General features: G+C 42.0%; 1 protein-coding gene across 3 annotated transcripts; it reads left to right on the top strand.

The window, feature by feature from the left end:
• Positions 1 to 76: 76 nt before the first annotated feature.
• On the top strand, positions 77 to 25,330 carry RAD51 (RAD51 recombinase). Of its 3 annotated transcripts, none has more exons than XM_036445957.2 (10): positions 77 to 346; positions 3,802 to 3,904; positions 6,134 to 6,271; positions 13,712 to 13,829; positions 14,952 to 15,043; positions 20,421 to 20,515; positions 22,886 to 22,999; positions 23,557 to 23,686; positions 24,197 to 24,318; positions 24,759 to 25,330. In XM_036445957.2, the coding sequence occupies exons 2-10, from the start codon at positions 3,818 to 3,820 to the stop codon at positions 24,880 to 24,882; spliced, it is 1,020 nt and encodes a 339-aa protein (XP_036301850.1). In that variant the 5' UTR covers positions 77 to 346; positions 3,802 to 3,817; the 3' UTR covers positions 24,883 to 25,330. The 3 variants fall into 3 exon arrangements, with proteins under 3 accessions (XP_036301850.1, XP_045430446.1, XP_045430448.1); XM_045574490.1 differs by lacking the exon at positions 77 to 346 and adding an exon at positions 638 to 950; XM_045574492.1 differs by lacking the exon at positions 77 to 346 and adding an exon at positions 2,044 to 2,153.
• The last annotated feature ends 291 nt before the right edge of the window (positions 25,331 to 25,621 follow it).

Raw genomic sequence — 25,621 nt, 5'->3', positions numbered from 1 at the left:
GGCCTCGTCACGAGCTGGCGAGCAGCAGCGGCCCAGGCTGGAAGGCGGACCGAGGAGGCGGGGAGACGTGACGTTGACGCGGGCGTGACCCCGTCCGGAGGGTTTGGCGGGATTTACGAAACCGCCGGGGCGAGCGCGCACCGGGACTGGCGCCCGAGGCCTGAGGGGAGCAAGGGGTCCCCGGGCGCGTGGGTGGGAGCTGAAACTCGTTGGAGTTGTGTGCAGGAGGTCGGACGGAGCAGAGGAGGAGAGAAGTGAGGCCCAGCGAGGGCGCCTGGAGTCCGTCCCGGGCCGGGCGCGGGCCGGGCAGCGGGAGGAGGCCGGAGGCCGGAGCGCTGCAGCCCGGGTGAGTGTCGGGTGTGGCCGGGCGCCCTTTCCTGCGCCAGCTTCTTCCCCGTCATAGCCAGGCCGGGACCCGGGCTCCCCTCCGGCTTCGGGCTCTCCGCCGAAAGTGGGGCGGACATGCCCGGGCAGACGGACTCTCGGAGCTCGCTGTGGCGTAAACCGCGGACGGGTCGGTGGAGCTGGGCGGAGCCTTCTGAGGCCTCCATTGCCAGCGCCCGTTCCCTGGGCGGGGAGCCGAGGGCTCAGGCCGAGTCACAGCTGCTTCGTGTTGGAGCCGGGGCTTCCGGACTTCTGGCAGCCCTCGTGCCGTTAGACCGTGCTTTGCTTACTCCAGCTGTCAAAAAGATACTTTCATTTCTAATCGGAAGGCCGTTCACGGGATGCGTAGGGAATGATCTGTGTGGGGTTTTTTTAAACTTCTAAAGTGAAGCAAGTGTAGCCCTGGCCGGATCGTCCTGTTGGTTAGAGCGACGTCCAGATACAGGTTATGGGGTTGATTCAGGTCTGGGCGCATACGAGAAGCAAGTGGAACCACAAATCAGTATTTCTCTCCCTCCCTGCCTCTCTCCCTCTGTGCCTGAATAATCACTGTAGTCACCGCTCAGGTAAAAAAATAGGATGCTGTCTGCACCTCGGAAACCTCTCTGTGCCCCTCGTCTAATTCTCTCCCCTCTTCTCTCCAAAGGCAACCACCATTAATTTCTAAGACACAGACTAATTTTGCCTGTTTCTGAATTTTATATAAGCGTGTGTGTGTTAATTGATGAGCCTCTTTGTCCCAAACTGTCGACAGATGCTGGGAAGCAAGATTCTTTAAGTAATATTATATGTTTTAATGTCTGATTTTGCTCAGTGTTCTGTCTTTAGGTTCACGCATGTCTTTGCATATAGCAGTAGTTCTTTATTGTTGCTATATGATATTGTACTCATGATGGACGTTTGGATTGTTTCTATTTTTTGTCTTGTATGAGAAAGGCTGCTGAAAGCATTCCTGTGTACCTCTTGGTGTACACGTGTATGCTTTTCAGTAGGTTAATAATATAAAGTAGTGAAATTCCTGGGTCATAGCATTTGTCTATTTCAGCTTTCACATTTACGGTAATGTGTTTTCCAAAATTGTACCATTTTATACTAGAAACAGTACAGCAGTGTATGAGTGTTTAGTTGTTCCACATGCTTGCCAACACGACATTGTCAATATTTTTAATTTTAGCTACTCTGGTGGGCATATACTAATATCTCATTTCAACTATCCTGACTATTAATGAGGTTGGACTTATGTTTATATATTTATTAGCCATTTTGATATCTTTTAGTGTGAAGTGCTTGTTCAAATTTCTTGCCTATTTTTCTTTTGAATTGCCTTCCGTGCTGATTTGGAGGAGTTTTTTCCTATATAGTTTTGTTATCAACCCTTAGTTGAACATGTGGTAAATATTTCTTCCCTTCGCTGTCGTTTTACTTTTCATTCTCTTAATGGTCTCTTTTAATGGCTTTTAAGTTTGAATATAGTCCAGTTTTTCAACATTTTCCTTTTAGCTTATTGCTTTATGTATACCATTCAAGAAGTCTTCTCTATCCCAAAGTCATGAAAATTTTCACCGATATTCTAAAAGCTTTGTTTTACCTCTTACATTTAGATCTATAATCTCTAAATTGGAAACATTTTTTTTTCCTGTTGTTTTTCTTACTCGATAAGGCTATCCAGTTAACTCAGCACTATTTATTGAAAAGACCATCCTTTCCTAGTTACTTACAGTGCCATCTTTTTCATAAATTATTAAGGAAGAGATTTAAATTGCATTCAGGTGATTTTGATATTTGAATTATGCTAAAACTGCCACCTAAGAAGCCTGTACTTGAACCAATCAAAAACAAATGGCCATCTGTCAAGTCTCTAAGAATGGAAACTTCATATTTGTTATCTTTTGAATTAGATTTATCCTGATTGTTAAATTGTCCTGATTGTTTTGGTTTGATTTAAGGCCATTTATTCTTATGGTCATGAAGACTTCTTCACTTTTACTAATAAAATCTCTTGAAGATAATTAAAAAAAAACTTTTTGTTCTCAGTTCTTCTTTTCAACCTGAGCAATCTTAGCTCTATTATAATAATCACACTTTAGGTATAGCCCTTACACTTAAATGGAAGATTTCAGGCTGAGCAGGATACTTGCATGTTATTCATTGCACATACCTTGAAGTATGGAATTGATTAAAATGTTGAACTTAAATGTCATGCACTCCTGTTAGAAGCATAATGTGTAACTATAAGCTATGATCCTTGCCTAGGCTAACAGTCCACTGTTTATCAGGAATGGAGACTAGAGGCGCTGGTTCTGTACATTTATTCACTCCTATCCTACCACCTCCACCTCCTTGCTGGAAGGGAACAATGGAACTGAAGCAATTTAACCTTTCATTAAAAAAAAATTTTTCCCCCCCCATTTTAAGTACAGCAAGCATGTTAAACTCAAAGACCAACACAGGCCAAATAAACAAGGTTTAAGTTCATGTGGGCAACAAAAAAACAAAAGCTTCAGTTTTCATAGAAACGTAGACTTATTTCGATAGAGACATGCTGAATACAAAGGGCTGACATAAATGAGTAATCATTAACATAAAATAATAGAACATTTTAATAAAAATTAATATTTTTTCTTGAACATTAACTTATCAGACACTGAATAACTGCAAAAATTAATAAGTGTAACGCAAATAAACCTATTTTTCTTGTTCCCCGAAAGCAGAACATTTTCTGTTGCACACATCAAACAAGTCAGTTCAAGACTAATAACATGGTTATTGGCTGCTAGTATTAGTGGAGAGAAATGGTGTGCCTACAAGTAAGGCATGTAAGGGAAATGAATGCAACGTGATTATATCGATAGTAATCAGTCATTAGCGAACGTTGTAGTTCGTTATTAATAATTATGTATAACAGGATATTGTAAAAATTAGGTTACAAACTTTTTATTAAAATGTTTCTTACATACTGTTATATTGGCTGGGCCGCAAAAATATTCATTGTTGGCCGCATGTGGCCTGCAGGCTGAGAGTTTGACATGTTTGAAGTCGAGTCTTGGAAAGTACATTCATTTACCAAATATTTACCAAACACCTAACATTTATAATGTATCATGAAATATATACGAACAAAAAAGGCTTGGCCCTACCCTCAGGGAATATGAAGGGGGGGAATGGGGACGTAGTTGATCTAGTTAAGCTTCGAATTTTTAAGAAACAGACTAGTCCTGGCTCTTTCTACAGTTTTCCTGATACAACTAGCTAGGTGGAAGGGAAAGCTGGTGAGAGATTTGTTCTTTTTCTTGATATAGGTAGGTCAGTGATTACACCAAACGTCCAGGAGGTAATTCTTAAGAGATTTATTGCAAATTTAAGTGTGCAGGTCTACTTTTTCTAGTGTTCTCTTTGATGGCCATCTGTATTTTTCAGTATTGAACACTGAGCAATGGCTATGCAGATGCAGCTTGAAGCAAATGCAGATACTTCAGTGGAAGAAGAGAGCTTTGGCCCACAACCCATTTCACGATTAGAGGTAATATGTTTAGTTCTAACTTGGAAATTTTAAAGCTGGTCTAGATTCTTCTACCGATTGGGAAAAATCACAGCCTTTATATAAACCATTAGAGGCCCGGTGCACAAAATTTGTGCATGGGTGCGGTCCCTACGCCACCATACGGTTCCCCTCACCCTTCTTCCTTCCCTCCCTTGCTGCTGTATGGCAGGCGGGCAGCTGGCCGATTGGGGCCTGTTGGCAGCAGGGGAGAGAGACGGGGCACAGGAGGTACGCTCAATCCTTGGCCCTCCTGGGAAAGGGGTTGCATCTGCTGCCACCCACCCCCTAGTTCCCTGTCCCAGCCAGGGCCTGCCAGCCAGGGGGAGGTACTGCAGGAGGTTGGCTCAATGGTAGCACCTGCAATGAGTGTCTGCCCCCTAGTGGTCAGTGTGCATTGTAGCGATTGGTCATTTTAGTCGTTGTCATAACAGTTACTTAGGCTTTTATATACATAGATTGCTTTACTACCTATGATCAGTACCCAAATTAGTTTTCAGAAGGGTTGTCAAGGATCCTGTGGAAAGACTTAAGATAGTTGCAAAATATATCAGAGCAGATCTCTTTTGTTAAGAATTCTCCTGCACTTTGTCACTTTTCTTTCCCAGAGCTGGATTGTCAGAAATGAAGAAGCCCTAGCGTCCCATGGTAGAGTCTGCTGTTTGTACTAAGTATTAAACAATAGTTGTGTTAAACTGTCCAGGAAATTACAGTGGTTGTGCAGAGAGGAAAGACCCAGATATGTGCTGAAGTTACTAACAAGACAGCTGTCATGGTCAAGGAGAAGGCCTTGTAGTTATCCTATATAATAAAAGGCTAATATTGCTAAGTCCGGTCAGCCAGTCAACCAATCAAATAATATATGCCAAGGCCCCTCAGCCTCTGGCTGTGGTGTGCACTGACCACCAGGGAGCACACAGTTGTCTGGTTGACCAGTTGCTATGACTTGCACTGCCCACCAGGGGCAGATGCTCTGGTAGGTTAGCTTGCTGCTGGGGTCTGGCCAATAGGTACTGAGCAAGATGGGCTGGACACATCCTGGAGCCCTCCGTAGTCCCTCCCAGCTGGCCACTTCCTGCGTTCCTCCCCAGCCCTGATCGTGCACTGGTGGGGTTCCTCGGCCTGGCCTTCGCACTCTTGCAATCTGGTGCCCCTCGGGATGTCGGAGAGCCAGTTTCAGCACCATCCCATGGGCCAGATTGAGGGACCCTACTGGTGCACAAATTCATGCACTGGGCCTCTAGTTAAGGTATAAGAGCCCAGCTCTAATTCAGGAATCTGCATAAGAACATCAAGCACTAGAGCCAGGGCCTTGCATGTTTCTGCTCATTGTACAAAGGCCCCAGTGAGAATGTCGGTACATAGGCTGAAGTAGAAGGAAAATTAGAGAAAGCCTTCATTTTTCTGTCTCTTTGTGCATGTTCTTTCCATTCCTGGCTAAGCTTCAAGACTCAGAAGTTACAAATAGGTTTGTGATGGTACAAGCACACATGTGCATTGCTTATCGCCTAAATACTAATAGCAGACATGGTTTCTATGGGCAAGTATTATTGTCTCCTCTCCCAGATCTTCTCTGATTCCCTAATACAGTCACATACCTCCACTAACTCACTCTCTCCCAGAAGTCACGCTTTCAGTGGCTAATGAAATCAAAGCTGTCTTTGGGAGAAAGAAGTGATATACAAGTCTGTGACCAAAAGCAATTTTCCCCCTTCTCAGTGTCAATGGTTAGAGTAGAGCTTTCTAGTCATTGTATTACAAAAAGTCGTTTTTATTACAAAAAGATTATTGATATGTTTAGATTAATGACATCAGCTCTGGGGCAGCCTCATCTACTAACCCCAGTTTGGTGTAAAAAAATATCATTTTTTATGTGTGCTTGATGTAAAAAACATTGGGAGATACTGGCTTAAAGTGGCCCTTTTTAGGACCCAGGATCTCAAAGTTCATTTAAAGTCCCAGTTATAAAAGGTTGAGAGTTACAGATTTGTTTCCAGTAGTTGGAAGTTACTAGTTTAATCCACTTAATGTATGTGGGATAGGTCTAGTTTAAAATTCCTAGTTTTGGTAATTAAATACCTTATATTTAGGGCACACTTTTTAAAGCTTTTGTATTCTAAACAGCCCTGTGAGTAGGTAGGACAAATTATCCAGATTAGACAGACGAGAAAACTGAAGTTTAAATTAATCCCTGGTTTTCTTCTCTCTCAGCAATGTGGCATAAATGCCAATGATGTGAAGAAATTGGAAGAAGCCGGATTCCATACTGTGGAGGCTGTTGCCTACGCACCAAAAAAGGAGCTAATAAATATTAAGGGGATTAGTGAAGCCAAAGCTGATAAAATTCTGGTAAGTGCTGCTTCCGTGCCCTCGGAGACATTAAGGGAGGAATGCCAAAGGGACACCGGGAAAGGTGGTGGCCTTCCTGCTTTATCCCTTGGTGTGCCATCTTTCCCCTTCCCGGGGTGGCTGCATTCCCGGTTACCTCTGCACGTGCCTTCTTGCATAGACGGGACTTTCTCTAAGGAATTGCAGTATCATGGGTAATGCATAGATACTGCCAAGTTGACTACTAACAGTGAGTGAGTGGTATTTACCTTATCTTTCTAGATATTTGATCTCATGCCTTAGAAATATTCTTCAGAATGCAGCCATTTAAAACAGTTTCAAAGAATATTCATTGACAGGATAACGTTCCTGATTCAAAAAATGTTAAAACGTGTGTGTGTGTGTGTGTGTGTGTGTGTGTGTATACCTACATATACATACCTATATATATGTGCTTGATTTTTTTCTTTTTAAACTGTGTACTTATATATGTATAGCACATACACTAGGGATAAATACACTAAAATATTAATTTAACTTCTGATGGTAAGGACGTAAGCAATTTTTATTTTTGTCTCAATTTTCTGAGACTTATAGACACAGACAACATGTTTTCTATAATAAACATGTTTTACTTTCAAATAGAGAAGCTGTTTGAATTGCTTGAATATTAAAGTCATATTAATTAGGCTCTCAGTGTATATAATCTGTTAGCTAATCATAGGAAGATTCTTTAATAATGACAAGAGGGTGTGATTTCAAATCATGTGCTTAGTTTTTTTTTTATGTCTTAATAAATGACATAAAAGTGATTTTACTGGCTTACTTGAAGTGAGGTAGTAACTTAATCCCTTATAAAGCACTTTAACTTTGAAATCTCATCTCTTTTATATATATTATCCCTTGATCTTCATAACAGCAATGAGAAAGATAGGTAGATCCTGCATTACTTGTTTTGCTCTGGTTATCCACATAACACATAGTTTTACACAATTTTTCTCTGAAAAGTAATCTTGAAAAACTAGAGAATCTTCCAAAAGAATGTATCCTTTGTTCTTGGGTAGTTTCAATACATGTAGTTCTGCTATGTGACTTACTCAAATTGGCAGTATTTGAGATTTATGTATACTTATTTAATATCTTACACATAAAATATATATACACACAGTAATTGTTTTATTGGTTATTATACTAAGAGCTTTGAATTTTTAAGCATTGGCAGGGCTAGTCCTCCATGTATTTAGTACTCTATAATATAAATTTAGTCAGGACTCAAAAATCATAAGGAATTCTTAATTTGAGAGGAAAGATGCTGTCATTTATTGGATTATTCAAATAAATAAATGTTTGAAGTGGTGACTTAATTGGAAATAAGAGTTCTGAGTCCCCAATACCTTATTGAAAAATTGTGATATTGAATGAGCCAGTAGGTGTCCCTGTTGTTTCTTTTTGAACATCGGTGTTTGTGACTGGACACATCCTGGCAGGATCTTTATTTATGCCTTGTCAGACTGTACTTTTAGAAATGAAATGAATGTTTTGGTGTAAACATACACACCTGTAATAAGTGAAATGATATGTGCAACATGATAATAGATAAGTCTTTTTACATTTTTGTCCTTTTGATCTCAGACATTTTATATTCTGAATTTCTGGTGACTAAAAATTATACTATTTACTTTAAAAAGGCTAAAGAACATTTTTTTTTTTCAGTACTGTGGCTATTCCCTTCCATTCCCCCCAAATCTTTGGAATTGAGATTTTCAGCAAGAATATCCATTGTCACAGTGGAGAAAGGAAACTATCCAGAACTATTTATTCATTTTTATTATTATTAAATTTATTGGTGTGACATCCTATATAATAAAGAGCTAATATGCAAATAGTTGTCACGCCCTCACACCTTAATGGCTCAGATACTCATAAGGAATTCTTATTGGAGAGAGGAATGGGGCCCAACCAGGCTGTGGCTGGGGAAAGGAACAAGCCTCCTGCTCTGTGGTCCCAGGCGCCAGCGGCTGCACCTGCAGCCTGGGAGAGGGACAAGCTACACGCCCGTGGTCTGGGCACCAGCAGCTGGGGCTACGGCCTGGGAGAAGGACAACCCCCCCACCCCCCCCCCCCCCCCCCCCCCCCGCCATGGTCCCAGGTACCAACGACTGCGCTGCAGCCCAGGGGAGGGACAAGCCGCCCGCCCTGCAGTCCTGGGCACTTGTGGCTGCGGCCCGGGCGAAGCCACCCACCCATCGTCTTCTGTGCCTGTGGCCGGCCTGGGTAAAGCCAGCCTGGGTCCTGGGTGCCTGCGGCCAGCCAGAGGGAGGGAAGTCCGGATCCCAGGTGCCTGCGACTGGCTGGAGGAGGGGGTCCTGGGTCCTGGGTGTGTGGTGAGGCAGAGGCAGTTAGGGGCAGTCAGGCCAGCGGGGGAGCAGATAGGGACTATCAGGCTGGTATGGGAGCAGGTAGGGGCTATCAGGCAGGCAGGCAGGCAGGCACGTGGTTAGGAGCCAGTGGTCCTGGATTGCGAGAGGCAGTTGGGCATCCCCCGAGGGGTCCTGAATTGGAGAGGGTGCAGGCCCGGCTGGGGGACCTCTCCCTTCCATGCACAAATTTCATGCACCAGGCCTCTAGTCTAGATATAAAAAGCCTAAGCAACCGTTTGACCATCCAACTATAGCTATGACGAGCAATGAGCAGCAGGGACCAGATGTTACAATCAGTAGCTATGATGTGCACTGACAACCAGGGGACAGACACTCAATGCAGGAGCTGCTGAGCTGCGGTGACTTGGCAGCTGTGGTTCTTGGGTGATCCACCCCAGAGGAGGGAGCCTGATCCTGGGGTGTGTCACCCAAGAACTGCCCTCACAATCAGGGACCCCTTGGGGGATGTTGGAGAGCTGGTTTCGATCAACCCGCACAAATCCATGCACTGGGCCTCTAGTTCACATGTGTCAAACACAAGGCCCGCGGGCCAAATCCGTCCCGCCAGGCCTTGCAATGTGGCCCGCACCGCGCTGTCATCACTGCACTCCGCTGCGTTTCCATCACAATGACAGTTTATGACTGTTCAGTAAACCATTCGGCCCGCGATTTAGGCTGGATTTTAGATTTTGGCCCCTTCTCTGATTGAGTTCGACACCCCTACTCTAGTTAATAAGATTATATGGGTCCAAGTGTACATTTCTGTGATATATGATCTGTGACCTTGAGAATATTATGCTTAGCAAAAAGAAGTCAACCAGAAAAAGCTAAGAACCATATGATTTCATTCATGTGGGGTATAAAACTGAAACTCATAGACACAGACAACAGAATGGTGGTTACCAGAAGGAAGGGGGTTGAGGGAAGGGTAGTAAAAAGAAATTGTCATTGGCTTTTGTTGAACTATTCTTTCTTGCTTGGTATACCACTGATCGATTCAGCAGATATTTTTTAAAAATATTTTCCTGCCAAAACTGGTTTGGATCAGTGGATAGAGCGTCGGTCTGTGGACTCAGGGGTCCCAGGTTCGATTCTGGTCAAGGGCATGTACATTGGTTGCGGGCACATCCTCGGTAGGGGGTGTGCAGGAGGCAGCTGATTGATGATTCTCTTTCATCGATGTTCTAACTCTCTATCCCTCTCTCTTCCTCTCTGTAAAAAAATTAGTAAAATATATTAAAAATAAATAAATAAAATGAAAAGAAGGTAAAACATCTCCTGAGTTTTCTCAACATTTTATTAAAATTTTTTAACTTATTACAAAGCTGAAAGAATTATATAGTGGACAGTCATATACCCACCACCTGGACTATAACATTAACATCTATACTAATAAAAAAGGTAATATGCTAATTAGATTGGGAGACTGGACATGCTCCTACCATCCGACTTCCTTCTGGACAGAGCCACAGTGGTGGGGGCCAAGGCAGGTGGTTAGGGGCATCAGGCCAGCAGGGGAGGGCAGTTGGGGGCCATGAAGCCGGCCGGGGAGGGCAGTTGGGGGCCATCAGCTTAGACAGCAATCAAGCTGGTAGGCAGTCAAGTGGTTAGGAGCCAATGGTCCCAGATTGTGAGAGGGATGTCTGACCGTCGGTTTAAGCCCCATCACACAGGGGCCTAAACTGGCAATTGGACATTCCCTGAGGGGTCCCAGATTGGAGAGGGTACAGGCCAGGCTGAGGGACTTCTCCCCCTGCTGTGCATGAATTTTGTATACTGGTCCTCTAGTCTGTACATATATATATAAAGGCTAATATGCTAAATGTCCTTCTCACTATCCAACTGGTCGCTATAATGTGCGCTGACCACCAAGGGGAAGACCCTCAATGAAGGAGCTGCCCTGGTGCACACTTGCCATTTACAGAGAAACTGGCAGCATGGACCTGACGGACAAAGTAACACTTGGCTTCTCCCAAGTGGGACACGGGGAAGTAAAAGGTGAAAGAAAAGGAATAGCTGACAGAGGTGGGGAAGAAGACATCAGCAGCGACAGCCCATCACATCACAGCTGTGGCTGCTGTGACCCCGTGGCCAGCCCAGAAACAGCCGCTGTGGGGCCTGGTAATGATGTCACATAGCAATGCCCAGCTTCCTCTCCTTAGCAACTGGCTTCCTTGGAGTTTCTGCACCCCAGGGTCATGACTTGCTTTGTACCCCGGTGGAAACATTTACACTTTAACCAAATGTCTGTGAAGTGTTTTTCCTGTGCCTCATCTCATTTGATCCTCACAGAAGTCCTGAAGTGAGTAGATAAGAGACTTGCTAGAATCCTATTTTCATTAGCCAGGAAATGGAGATTTAGAAAGCTTAGAAACTTGACCCAACTGAAAAGAAGTAAGAAATGGTGGAACTTGAAAATGACTTCATGTTTTCTCACTGTGCAGAATATAGTCAAACACTGCTGCAGTTAAATATTTTACCCTTTGTTCTCCCTGCATGACCTACAATAATAATCTGCTTTGTGTTGGTATTTACTGCTGTGTTGCTGACAGTTACCTGAAAGAGAAGTTGGGGTGCTTCACTGGGCTGGGAAAAGTTTAGCTAAATCAGAACGCAGGTCTAATTAGGCAAGTTTATTCTATATATACAAAAGGCTAAGTTGACTCACACATGCGCAATACATATAAAGCTCTCTCTGGCACCAATCACACCCATGTGTTTCCATCTGTCATTGTCGATCATGAACTTGGTTGACACTTCTATTATAGAGAAAGGGCAAATAGCCCTATTAAAATATTTATTCTAATTAATGTTCTTTCAATGTGCACATATTTGTGCACCAGGCCACTAGTTTTAATATACTTGCTTTATCACTTGTTTATCTTTCTATCCAGCAGTTAATCCATCTTGGATTTTTTTATGCTTTTCAAAAAAAGTTGCAGGTATTAATACGTTTCCCCCTAAATATTTTAGTATACATTAAGTAGATTTCAATATTGGTATATAAGCTTCATCCCCCCCCCTTTCTTCGATATTTTTATTTCCTAAATCTACTAAATCTTCATTCATCCTGAAGATTAGTAGAAGTTACAGGAAAAAGGGAAGAAATTCTCAGAGAAATAATACCAGAGAAATTGACAGAGTTAAAGAGAAGCAGAAGTCTTATATAGTAATATCCCATAGACTATCAAAAACGAACACCTAGACAGATCTGTGTGAAATTTCAGAATAACATTCATAAAGAGAAGGTCCTGAAAGATTTCAGAGAGAAAAAAGTAAGTGACATCTAAAGGAATGATCATCAGAAAGTACGTTCTCTGTCAGAAATCCGGGTGAGAGAAGCAGGTAGAGCAATGCCCTTAAAGCTCTGAGGGAGAATAATCTTAACATTATTAATATTATTAATCCAATATTAGTGCAGATTAAAACAGTTTCAGAAATGTAAGAATTCAGAACATTTTTTCTCATCCATTTTTTCTGAGGAAGTTACTTGAGGATACACTTTACCAGATTTTAGATGGAAAAACATGGGATCTAGGTTAGAGTGGCTCCAACCCAAGGACTCAGTGAAGGAGGCCCAGGATGGGAGCTGACCTAGAGAGTGGAAAGTGCAGTTGGAGAAGGAAAGAAGATCTCGGAGGGGGGGAAGGGGTTAAGTGTGAATACATAGTGAGATCGAGCGGTTGGAAAATTTGAGGAATGCTAAGGTTAGAGAATACTAGACAAAGATGTGGCTCAGATATAAAAGCAGGGTAAAATGGAGCATTATTTTGAAACTGTTGTAGTATGAAAAAAGAATTCATTTGAATTTGACAGAAATTTTTGAGAGGCATAATGTAACAAAAAATTGCATTTCTATCACACTATTTGGTTCTGCAATGAATTATGTGTACAAAACTAATATAAACATTGTAGTGAATTTTTCCCCATTATATTTCTGTCCTCTAATTAATTAGTGCTTTCATCTTATTTCTTTCTTTCTGCTTATTTAGTTTCTCCTTTTTCCAGTATCTTAAGATGGACATTTAGGCTGTTTAAGATTCTCCTAGCCCTGGGCAGTGTGTTCGGTGTTAGAGAGTTTGCCCATGCACCAAAGGGTCCTGAGCTCAGTTCTGGGTCAAGGGCAAGCACCTTGGTGCTGGTCCTGGCACATGCGGGAGGCAATCAAGGAAATCATTCTATGTGTCTCTTTCACATCCATGTTTCTCTCTCTCTCCCCTCTTCCTCCCTCCCTCCCTCCCTTTGACTCTCTAAAAAGAAATGGAAAAAATATCCTCAGGTGAGGATTTAAAAAAAGGGGGGGGGGGTCTAATATAGATGTTTATAGCCACAGATTTCCCTTTACACACTGCTTTTGCTGTATCCCATAAGATTTGATGTTTGTGTCTTTATTTTTAGTCATCTCAGAGTATTTTCCCTAGAGATTTCTTGGATTCATTGGTTATTTAGGACTGTGATATTTTATTCTTACATGTTTGTGAATGCATTTATTTTTAAATTTTGGAATCAACTGATTGACTGATTATTGAAGATGTATAAGTAACTACAACATAGGATATAAAATGGGTCGCAAAAAAATAAACTGTGAAAGAAAAGGAATAGCTGACAGAGGTGGGGAAGTAGACATGGAAGGAGAAGAGATCAAAGGACAAATGTCCTCATTTAACAAAGTAGATAGAAAGTTGTGCAATCTGTGGTTGATGGTACAGAAAATTAAGGTTTAAATCTGTTTTGGACCTTATACTGTATTGTCACATTTGTCATAAATCACCTGCAGCATATATGTGTGGGTCTGTAATAGTTTTTTAAGTACATGAATGTATTGCTTGAATTGGCAATTTAAACATTAATCTTCACGGAGTCTCTAAATTAGCTTATCCTTTAGATGCCAGAGAGATAAAATAATCCTAGAACTACTAGTATTTTGATGACTTCTTAAAGAGAAATCATAATGGGAATTTGTTAGATGTTGTCTATTTTATTCCTGGTTCTTGTTTTGGTAAGCTATTTTTGTTGATTTGACATTGCTTGTTTTTCCCAGACGGAGGCAGCTAAATTAGTTCCAATGGGTTTTACCACTGCAACTGAGTTCCACCAAAGGCGATCAGAGATCATACAAATTACTACTGGCTCTAAAGAACTCGACAAACTACTTCAAGGTGTGGTAATTCCTTGTCCTATTTTGTGAACTGCAGTTAGCAAAGGATCCAAGTCATAGAACAAAACTAAAGTATATGGGTAGGACTAATGTGTTAGATATGATTAAGAGATAAGAAAAGTATCCACATTGATGAAGACTGCTGCAGGGTGGGACCTGACTTGTAAACTGCTAACATGATCTGCCAATTAAATAATTTAACCTCCATTTAATATTGCATTCAGAGAGTCAGCTCCCTCTGCCTAAAGCAATCATTTTAATCTTCTACTTTAATACACACAAGTTTGAGAATCTGATGGCTGATTAAAACACTCCATATTTACTCCTGGCTGGTTTTGCTCAGTGGATAGAGCATTGGCCTGCGGACTGAAGGGTCCTGGGTTTGATTCCGGTCAAGGGCACATGCCCAGGTTGCAGGCTCAGTTCCCCAATAAAGGATGCGTAGAAGGCAGCCAATCAATGATTCTGTCATCGTTGATGTTTCTATCTCTCTCTCCCTCTCCCTTCCTCTCTGAATCAATAAAAACATATTTTTTTAAATAACCACTCCGTGTTTGAATACTGCACTGTAGTTTACACTAAATCTTTAGTATTTTATGGAAAGCTGTAGTTTCGTTTATGCTTTTATTTTTAAATTTTAGAGAGTGAGGAAGGGAGAAAGAACATCGATTTGTTGTTCCACTTTTATTTTTGTTTTTTTATTATTTTTTCCCCTTTTTCCTTTTTGTTGTTCCACTTACTTATGTATTAATTGATTGATTCTTGTATGTGCTCTGACCAGGAATCTAACCTGCAACCTTGGTGTATTAGGGTGATGCTCTAACCAACTGAGCTACCCAGCCAGGGCAGAAAACTAGTTTTTGAACTTTTAAAAGCATTGCTGTCCTAAGTTAGATTTGATTCTTATTGCTTCCCCAAATATTTAAGCATTCGAGTTATCTTTTTATAGGGTACAAAATATCCTGAGTTTAGGAGTCACACTTAAATTTACGTGTTAGCCCTCCCCTCTGCACCTCTGTATCATCCCGTAAATATCTTTCTGATGAGCTCCAAGAACGTTTCTATGATTATTGTTTCTAAACATTTGTATTGTGCTAAGAGGTGTTTCCTGTTGCTCTGTTAGGAGGAATTGAAACTGGATCCATCACAGAGATGTTTGGAGAATTCCGAACTGGGAAGACCCAGATCTGTCATACATTGGCTGTGACATGCCAGGTGAGCTGCTGGGCCTCTCACTAATCAAACCGGCAAGAAGTTATTTCCACTGTTTTCAAGCATCTGTTGGGATGGATATTAAGTCACTTTCTCTGTTCTCAGGAATCCCATGTGCTACTTATAAAATAGATTCCTACTGCAAAATTCTTCCAATTCATAGAAACTTTCAGATCATTGACTTCAATACTTTCTTACCACCCACCAAGCCTCCGTGGCTTTATCTTCCCTTTTTATGATTCATCATTAAAGTCATTCATTCCTTTACCACTCTGGCCAGTGCAGGTCAGTTGGTTGAGCATTGACCCAGGAACCAGGTTATGGTTTGATTCCCAGTCAGGGCACATGCCCAGGTTTCAGGCTCAATACCAGTGTGGGGTGGGCAGGAGGCAGCCGATTAGTAATTCTCTCCCATCATTGGTGTTTCTATCTCTCCCTCCCTTCATCTCTGAAATCAATAAAAATATATTTTTTAAAAGTATTCCTTTACCAATACCCTTAGATTTAAATCTGACTAGAGGCCCGGTGCACGAAATTTGTGCACGGTGGTGGTGGGGGGGTGTCCTTAAGCCCAGCCTGCACCCTCCCATCTGGGACCTCTCGAGGGATATCCAACTGCCCTCTCACAATCCAGGGCTGCTGGCTTTCAACTGCTCGCCTGCTTGCCCCTAACCGCTTCTGCCTGCCAGCCTGATCACCCCCTAACCACTTCTCTGTCAGCCTGACTGATGTCCAACTGCTTCCCTGCCAGCCTGTTTGCCCCCAACTTCCCTTCTCTGCCAGCCTGGTCCCCCCTCAACTGCCCTCCCTTGCTTGCCTGATCAACCACAACTGCCCTCCCTTGCAGGCCTGCTTCCTCCCAACTGCCCTCCCCTGCTGGCCATCTTGTGGTGGTCATTTTGTGTCCACCTGGTGGCAGGATCTTTGACTACATGGGGGCAGCTGTCTTGATCTTGTGTGTTGGAGTGATGGTCAATCTTATTAGATAGGATACTTGCTGTATTGCTATTGCCTAAATCAGTGCATGGCATTCAGTAACTGCTTGACTGGATGGAGATGATAGAATGGATATCATAAGACATATCTGATATAAAGTAAATGGTATGGAGGAAATAGTGTAACTGTTTAAGGAAGAGAGAAGCATTACCTCACCCTAGAATATCATGGAATACTTTATGGAGAAAAGAGATTAGACTACACTTCTAGAGAATACTAAATTTGAGCAGGTAAAGAAATTTAAAAACACATTTAACTATTCGGAATGGTATGAACAAAAGTGCAGGGATCAGGGAGACATATGTATTGAGGAGAAGACAATAAATAAACCTGTTAACTGAGTTCAGAGGTTTTATTTAGAAAAGTTGTAGGATATAAACCTTAAAAGGACAAATCAAGACCAGATTTTGATCTTAGTGTAAGAAGCTTACACTTGATTTTGTAAAGAGTGGAGTTTATTCAATGTTTCCAACTAAAGAGGAACACGAGCAAAATTTTCAGAAATATTCTGGTAACAACCTACTGAATGCTTGAAAGGAGAGGCAAGAGCTAAGGATGTTTGATGTGAGATTACCACCAGCATTAGCTCATCGGGACTAAACTTAAAAAGTGCCACTGAAAGCTCTAGCCAATTAGGCACAGTGGACAGAGTGTCAGCCGTGGTCAGAAAGGTCCAGGATTTGACTCCAATCAAGGTCCATTTCCATGGTCCAACTCTTCTGTTATAATCTTTTGGGGCTTTATTACAGTTTAAGGTATTCGAAGAAAATAGCATTTAAAAAATTCCTTTTTATTAAAAAATTTAGAAAACACACACATTGATTTGTTGTTCCACTTATAATATGTATGCATTCACTGGTTGATTCTTGTATGTGCCCTGACTGGGGATTGAACCTGCAACCCAGGGGTATCAGGAACAATGCTCTAACCAATTGAGCCACCTGGCCAGAGCAAAAACGGCATTATTTTAATCTAGATAGATAATGCTCATTTCTCCCGGGGACACAACTTATTGATGGAGTTCAAGAATAACTGAAATGGGGGGGGGAGGGGACGACATTGGTGTATGTACAAAAATAATAATTTAATTTAAAAAATATATTAAAAAAAAAAAAAAAGAATAACTGAAATGAGCCAAAGCCAGGTTGGCTCAGTGGATAGAGCGTCGGTCTGCGGACTGAAAGGTCCTGGGTTCGATTCCAGTCAAGGGCATGTACCTTGGTTGCGGGCACATCCCCGGTGGGGGGTGTGCAGGAGGCAGCTGGTTGATGTTTCTCTCTCATCGACGTTTCTAGCTCTCTATCTCTCTCCCTTTCTCTCTGTTAAAAATCAATAAAATATATTAAAAAAAAAAAAAACAATAACTGAAATGAAATGTGCTTTCTTACATATATAGTACCCTTCCATCCTAGTGTGAGTCCTTATCCTTTCAACAAAATAATAGTTTGTGGAACTTATTTATAAATGTAGACATCGAATATAAATTTCCTTTTGTTTTTTTCCCCTTACAAAACAAATTATGAACAGTCCTTCATAATTTATTCTGTATTTTAAGTAGCACTTTATCAAAAAATGATTTTTTTATTTTAGAGAGAGGGAAAGAGAACCATTGATTGGGTTATCTCCCATACCTGTCCCAACCGGGGACCAAACCTGCAACCTAAAGTATGTGCCTGACCTGGAATAGAACCCCCCATCTTTTGGTATATGGGATAAAGCTCCAGTCAACCAAGCCACCTGGCCAGGGCAACTGCTGCCGCTAAAAACAGTATGTTATAAAAATAAGGATTTTTGCCTGGCTGGCATGACTTAGTGGCTGAGCAGCAACCTATGAAGCAGGAAGGAGGTCACAATTTGATGTCTGGTGGTTGGAGCACATGCTGAGGTTGTGGGCTTGGTCCCCTTTGTGGGATAGGCAGGAGGCAGCCAACCAATGATTCTCTCTGAAATCAATAAACATATACATATTTAAAAATAAGGATTTTGTTAGGACCCTGTGTCTTGCATAGGGTTCACATTTGTGTGTATGTGTGTGTGTACGTGTACACGTACATACACATACATACTAGGGGCCCAGTGCACGAAAATCATTGGGGGAAGGTCCCTCTCGCATACTAGGAGCCCTCAGGGGATGTCCTACTGACAGCTTAGGCCTGCTCCCCTGCTAAGCCACAGTCTGGCCTCTCTTTGTGGGAGGCAGCCGGACTGGTCAGGGGAAGGCACCAGTCCCATCCCCCTGCTGCTGCAGCTACCGCCAGTCACTGCAGCCACCAAGTTGTTTTAATCAACATGGACTCCAGTCCCTTCACCATGAAAAAATGACAACTTTCTTACGCATTTTCAAGATGTGTCTTTCATAGGATATACATCTTTCTTTTCTTTTTTCCCTCCCCCTCACCTGAGGATATGTTTCCATTGACTTAGAGCAGCGTTTTTCAACCGCTGTTCCGCAGCACACTAGTGTGCCGCGAGATGTTGCCTGGTGTGCCGTAGGTGCAGACAAGACAAGAATTTTATAATTTTTCACTATTTTGTTTACTTAATATTTCATAATAAAGTAATTATAAAATACTTTCTTTGTGTTTATTTGATTCCTATTCAAGAGAATTACTTTATATATAGTCAATATAGGCACAGAGTTAAATTTTTTAACATTTTCTAATGGTGGTGTGCCTCGTGATTTTTTTCATGAAACAAGTGTGCCTTTGCCCAAAAAAGGTTGAAAAACACTGACTTAGAGAATGTGGAAGAGAAAGGGAAAGACAGAGAGAAACATCAAAGTGAGAGGAACACTTTGATTGGTTGTCTCCTGCATGAGCCCTGACCTGGGTCCCAGCCAGGGAGAAACCTGCAACCTAGATACATGCCCTTGGTTAGAATCGAACCCAGACCCTGCAGTCAGCAGTCCTAGGCATTATCCACTGAGCCAAACTGGCCAGGGCAGAATATGACATTTCTTAGACCTCCAGCAGCAGACTCGTTTTTTTCTCTAGGAGTGTGGTGGAAAAATCCCTAGATCACCTTTTTGGATTCTGATACCCAAGTTACTAAGAATATTACCAATGGCAGCGCACAGGGAGCTTAGCCAATGAGTGGTCAGAAAAGGCGTTTCCTCTGTAGTTCATACAGATCGCTGATCGCTGGCTCTGCCCCTGCCAGGGCCTACAGTCTCGGGGCCTTGGCAGGGCCCCCCCAGCTCCCTCCAATCGCCAGCTCCGCCCCTGCCCAGGTCCCAGGCCTTGATTGTTGATATCACTGGGAGGAATTAACCTCCAGGCCAACTGGCTGTGAGGATCAGCTGGGAGAACTTTTTTTTTTAATTGTAGTTTTGAAATTGTTGTGCGAGGCGAGGCAGCAGTTTAGTGTTTACCTATGCTGCCATCTTGGTTTCTCTTCTTTTGCTTATTTTTAACATCTATATGTACTATTGAAACAAACACCTTTCTTTCTTGTTCATACATTAAATTTGCTAGGGATGCCCTTAGAGCATTGCCAAGTTCCTTCAGTAACCCAGAGAAAGGACCTAACTATTCAGTAAGGTGAAGTGTAAAAGTGGTTTGGTCGTGCTAAAATTAATTGGGTATTGGATCAGGCTCTCTTACTTATTAAAGCTAAGGTAAATGATCTTCCAAATATTTGTACTCTTTTTTTTTTTTTTTTTCCTTTTTAAAAAAATATATTTTATTGAGGGAAGTAGGGGAGGATGGAGGTAAGGGGGAGAGATCAATCAAAGGACTTGTATGCATGCATATAAGCCTAACCATTAGTCATGGACAATGGTGGGGCATACGTGGGGAGGGGTTTGAGATGGGAATGGGGCGATGAGGACAATTATGTGATACCATAATCAATAAAGATATTTTAAAAGGATTTTTTATAGAGAGGTAGGGAGAAAGATAGAGTTAGAAACATTGATGAGAGAGAAACATACATCAGCTGCCTCCTGCACACCTCCTATTGGGGATGTGCCCAAAACCAAGGTACATGCTCTTGACTAGAACAGAACCTGGGACCCTTCAGGCCACAGGCCGACACTCTACCCAATGAGCCTAACTAGTCAGGGCTATTTGTATTCTTGTGAGGATTGGTCAGTCTTGTGAGGTTGTGCAGTCAGAATTTTATTACTTTGGACTGTATTTCCAAGCAGTCTAACTCTGGCAAGATTTCTATCCTTATATGCTAAGGGACACAGTGAGTTTCATATCTACTTCTAGCAGAGCTTCTTGGAAGGGAATGCTCTCTTTCCTATCTCTGAATGTCACTTTGAAGTGTTTTTTTCCCTTTGCCTTATTGGAGAGAGGGGGAATTATAGAATCATGGGTAAGTTGGTCAGTTATATAAGAAGTACAGTGTTCATTTCTGCTGTTCTTTTTGTTCTCTCTAGCTTCCCATTGACCGGGGTGGAGGTGAAGGAAAGGCCATGTACATTGACACCGAGGGTACCTTTAGGCCAGAGCGGCTGCTAGCAGTGGCTGAGAGGTAGGTTACTGGATTAGATGAGAGAAGTATGGCTGTACCTGTCACTGTCATGATTTATAGGATTAGTCTGGTTGAACAGTGTCTTCTCTTTTTTAAAAAAAATGCCTATATACTGTGTGTGTGTGTGTGTGTGTGTGTGTGTGTGTGTGTGTGTGTGTGTTTATTAGAGTCCCAGTGCACGAAATTTGTGCATTGCGGGGGGAGAGGGGGTTTCTCTCAGCCCAGCCTGCGCCCTCTTCAATCTGGGACACCTTGAGGATGTCCGACTGCTCGTTTAGGCCCAATCCTAAACGGGCAGTCAGACACCTCTCTAACAATCCAGGACTGCTGGCTCCCAACTGCTCACCTGCCTGCCTTCCTGATTGCCCCTAATCGCTTTTGCCTGTCAGCCTGATTGATGCCTAACTGCTCCCCTACAGGCCTGGTTCTCCCCCCAACTATCCTCCCCTGCTGGCCATCTGTGTCCACATGGGGGCAGCCATCTTGTGTGCTGGAGTGACAGTCAATTTGCATATTACTCTTTTATTATATAGGATAGAGGCCCGGTGCATGGGTGGGGGCCAGCTGGTTTGCCCTGAAGGGTGTCCCAGATCAGGGTGGGGGTTTCCGTGGGGTGGCCTGGGAGAGGGTCCTGTGGTGGTTTGCAGGCCAGCCACGCTCCCCTGCAACCCAAGTGAGGCCATGGTATCTGAGACGTATCTTCTATAATTGAAACTTTGTAGCCTTGAGTGGAGGCCTGGGCTGGCCAGGGTGTGCGGAAAGCTTGGCTTCCTCCATTAGCGGGGAAACCCAAGCCTCCTGCTTGCTCTGTGACTGTAGCCATCTTGGTTGGGCTAATTTTCATACTTGTTCCTTATTGGTTGGTGGGCATGGCTTGTGGGTGTAGCAGAGTGATGGTTAATTTGTATGTTACTCTTTTATTAGATAATTTTTAAAAAGTTGATAATTTTAAATGTTAAGAGCTAAAACTGTAATGCTTAGGGGTTTCTTTTCCAGTTAGAAGGGAATCCATCGGTGGGCCATTGAACAGAAGAGGCATAGACATTTGTATATCTTTTTTGGAAGATGTCTTTACAGCCTTTGCCCTTTTTATTATTTATTTGTTAATCCTCACCTGAGGATATTTGATTTTTAGAGAGCAGAAGGGAGGGGGAGAGACACAGAGAGAGAAACATGGATATGAGAAAGACATTGATTGGTTGCCTCCCAGACAGGGCCAGGGATGGAGCCTGCAACTGAGGTAATTGCCCTTGACCAGAATTGAACCCATTGGTCCAGGGCCAATGCTTTATCCACTGAGCCAAACTAGGTAGGGCTAGACTGATTCTTTAAAGACTGATAGAATCATAAACACAGAGACATTGGTTATCAGAGAATTAATAGCACATTGATTTGTTTAAACAGATTCTCTTTTGAACTATTACATTAAGGGAGTCAGTGTTATATTTTTGGACTGTATTGATTTTATGACATTAATATAAAAATATGGGTTAAAGTGATGTGTATGATTTTTTTGTATGCATAAAAGCTTCACTTAGCAACATTCAGAATGTACTAGGTATAAATAGTACTCATGGTAGACAAGCTTATCTTTATCCTCAAGGAATTTGTAGTTTAGTCAAAGAATGGCAGGGTTGCCCCGCACAAGTGCCATAAAAAGACCTAAATCAGTTTTTTGGAAGTGCAGAAGAGGGAAAAATCACATCTATTTGAGAGATAAAGGGGAAGTTTATCTTCAAAGAAATGCGGCTCCATTATGGTACATTTAATGAGAATGAAAATTGTGTTGTTACTCGAACCATTCATGTCTTAGGTATCAGTTATAAAGATGAGAAAACACAAATTGTTCTAAGAAAAATATTTTATTTGCCTTTTTTAAATGCAGAGGGAAAATCATTATTGGGTATAACTAATTACTGCAAGAATAAAGAAGAAAAATATTTGCTTCTCTTGAACTTTTTAGTTTTGAGTCAGTCCTTATTGGGTTTTATTCCTATGTAATAAATTTATATGAATTTGGTTAATAGATCTTTGAGTGGTTCTTTTTTGTTGTTTCTGTCTCAATTCTGTCATGTTGCCCTGGGTTTTTCCAAGAGAACATTATTTCCTTGTACTTGGAAATTTCTAATTCTAGTTCATGAGTCCTCCAAGAAAATATTTGATTTATCCTAAAGTCCTGCTAGGTAGATGACTCCAAAGTAGTAATTGCTGTCATCTCTCTTGTCTGAACTTTGTAATAGAAAGGGAATTATTACTACTTAGTCCCAAAACTTCTTACCTAACCATCTATGTAATTTCTTTATTAGAAATGAATTTCTCATCTGCCTGCCTTCTCTGTGCAGCCTAAAAATGTCCTCTCTGCTTTTCTAGATACGGCCTCTCTGGCAGTGATGTCCTAGATAATGTAGCATATGCTCGTGGGTTCAACACAGACCACCAGACCCAGCTGCTTTATCAAGCATCAGCTATGATGGTGGAGTCCAGGTATGTGCTCAGAAGACACTGAATATGCGCCCAGGGCCCTTATCCGGAATCTTATATAGGCTATTTGGCAAAATTGATAGTAGCTTGAATTAGAAATGGGGAGATTTAAGTTTTAGTTCTTATTTTGACACTCTTTGTGGTTAAAGTCAAGTCACTGTTAAATGAAGCCATAACCTTGGCTAGGTAGTTTAGTTGGTTAGAGCATTATCCCAATAAACCAAGGTTGTGGGTTTGATCTCCAGTCAGGGCACAAACAAGAAGCAACCAATGAATGTATAAATAAGTGGAACAACAAATCAATGTTTCTCTATCTCCCTCCCCCGCACCTTCCTCTCTCTAAAATAAAAGCATAAAGTAAAAAGAAACCATAATCCATCTGAACTTGTTGGAACTTTTATCTTGTTATATGGTACCTCAGACATGGATGTTATACAAATATGTTAATGAAACATCTATATACATGTGTAACTGAATGTGAATTTTAGCATAGTGAGAGAAAGGAAGCAGAATCTGACATAAGCTAGAAACAGGCTTCAGAGAGTCCTTGTTCCCTGCAGGTATGCACTGCTGATTGTAGACAGTGCCACTGCCCTCTACAGAACAGACTACTCCGGCCGAGGTGAACTCTCAGCCAGGCAGATGCACTTGGCCAGGTTTCTGCGGATGCTTCTGCGACTTGCTGATGAGGTGAGTTGTCAGGTGGGGACAGACTTTCAGGGGCCAAGGATTTCAGGAGCTTTGCTGGAAGGCCAGGGCATCAAGATATCAGATAGATAGGAAGAGACTTGAGCTATTCATTGGTTTGTGAGGAAAAGGGTTGCCAGCAATAAAGTTAGTCCTTACAATGTCTGTGGCCACAAAATAATAATTAAAAAAAAAAGCCGAAACTGGTTTGGCTCAGTGGTAGAGCGTCGGTCTGCGGACTGAAAGGTCCCAGGTTTGATTTCGGTCAGGGGCATGTACCTTGGTTGCGGGCACATCCCCGGTGGGGGGAGAGGGGGTGCAAGAGGCAGCTGGTCGATGTTTCTCTCTCATTGACGTTTCTAGCTCTCTCTCTCTCTTTCTCTCTCTCTCTCTCTCTCTCTCTCTCTCTCTCTCTCTCTCTCTCTCTCTCTCTCCCTCCCTCTCTGTAAAAAATCAATAAAATATATTAAAAAATAAAATAATAATAAAAGACATGTACCCTTTCTCCGTCAGTTTGGTGTAGCTGTGGTAATCACCAACCAGGTGGTAGCCCAAGTGGATGGGGCGGCCATGTTTGCTGCGGATCCTAAAAAACCTATTGGAGGAAATATCATTGCTCATGCCTCAACAACCAGGTAAAGGGATGGGCAGGTGACTTCACCTTGGAATGTCATGTTAACTGTGGAGTAGACATGAAGGTAGAACGTTTCCCTGTTAAAGCTACGATTGTGTAATTGGACAAAGGAGCTCTTGCTAAGTCTCATTGTCATGCTTTGATTAGTAGAGGTGTTTGCTTTTAGTTCATAAAAGAATTGAAAGCCCTCTAATATGGAGAACTGAATATGAAGAATTCATATGTCTCTTCATTATTAAAAGAAAACAATTGTTTTAATATGGAAAATCCACTAAGGGGGGCGGGGGGTATGGTGACAGGGCCCCAAGGAATACAGAAAGATTCTGAAAGTCCTTCTAAGAAGTATACACATCAAAAATGTTTTTAGTTCTATCATAAATAGGAAGAGCATTTTTTGAAATTATCATAGCTTTGGTATTTTGATCTGTGTCTTTGGGTCAGACTGTACTTGAGAAAAGGAAGAGGGGAAACCAGAATCTGCAAAATCTACGACTCTCCCTGCCTTCCTGAAGCTGAAGCTATGTTTGCCATCAATGCGGATGGAGTGGGAGACGCCAAAGACTGACTCACTGGGTTTCCCGAGAACTAAGTGCTGCAGCCGAGTGGAGGAGGCTGCTCCCTGGGGATCTTCGCAGGCTCTTCCTGTTGTGGCTGCCAGAAAAGGGCATCCAGGAAAACGGCTATTGTGTCAGCTTTTCTGATGGAGTAAACAGGAGACAGGTCAGTAGTCACAAACTGATCTGAAATGTTTGTTCCTTCTCTAGAGTGTATTAATCTCTGTGAATTCTTTGGGTGGGGGTGGAATACCTCTGACATAGTGCCTTGAGGTTGACTTGGGACTAACAGCTGGACAATCTGTGTCTCTAAGAGAACTAAAGCTGGGAAGACATGACTCTTCTCTCACTATCTGAATAATGAACACTGTCAGCAACAGGGCAAAGGGAATGGGTCTCCTCAAAGGTTATTTTCTCTGTAAGTCTGTCAATAAATCTGTCAATCAGACAGGTTTTTAAGTTTGTGTGTCTGAATTATCTCATGTAAGAATTTGTTTTTATTTAAGGAGTACTGGGCAGATCTGTTGTGTCAGTAGCCCTTCACCATCTTCCTGCTTGGGTTTTGGTGTTTTTGTTTTTTTAATGCTAAGAGCAAATCAAGAAAATTCTGGAATCTTAATTATTTCAGAGGCTTAAGTAAGTAGATTCAGTGTGGGGGTTGCTAATAAAGTAGTTATTTGTAGTGACTGCTGCTTATAGGAGTTATTCTGATACAAACTATTTCAAGATAGGCCCTTTACGTCTTTTCTG

This window comes from Pipistrellus kuhlii, unplaced genomic scaffold, assembly GCF_014108245.1.
Source record: "Pipistrellus kuhlii isolate mPipKuh1 unplaced genomic scaffold, mPipKuh1.p scaffold_m20_p_1, whole genome shotgun sequence".
NCBI lineage: Eukaryota > Metazoa > Chordata > Mammalia > Chiroptera > Vespertilionidae > Pipistrellus > Pipistrellus kuhlii.
This window is presented reverse-complemented; position numbering and strand designations above follow the sequence as displayed.

What these genes read in the sequence shown, in the direction of transcription:
- RAD51 (XM_036445957.2), top strand. Translation starts at nt 3,818, where the DNA reads ATGGCTATGCAGATGCAGCTTGAAGCAAATGCAGATACTTCAGTGGAA. An exon ending in CCAAAGCTGATAAAATTCTG is followed by an intron (nt 6,272 to 13,711) that starts GTAAGTGCTGCT and finishes TGTTTTTCCCAG; the next exon opens with ACGGAGGCAGCTAAATTAGT. An exon ending in GCTATGATGGTGGAGTCCAG is followed by an intron (nt 23,000 to 23,556) that starts GTATGTGCTCAG and finishes TGTTCCCTGCAG; the next exon opens with GTATGCACTGCTGATTGTAG.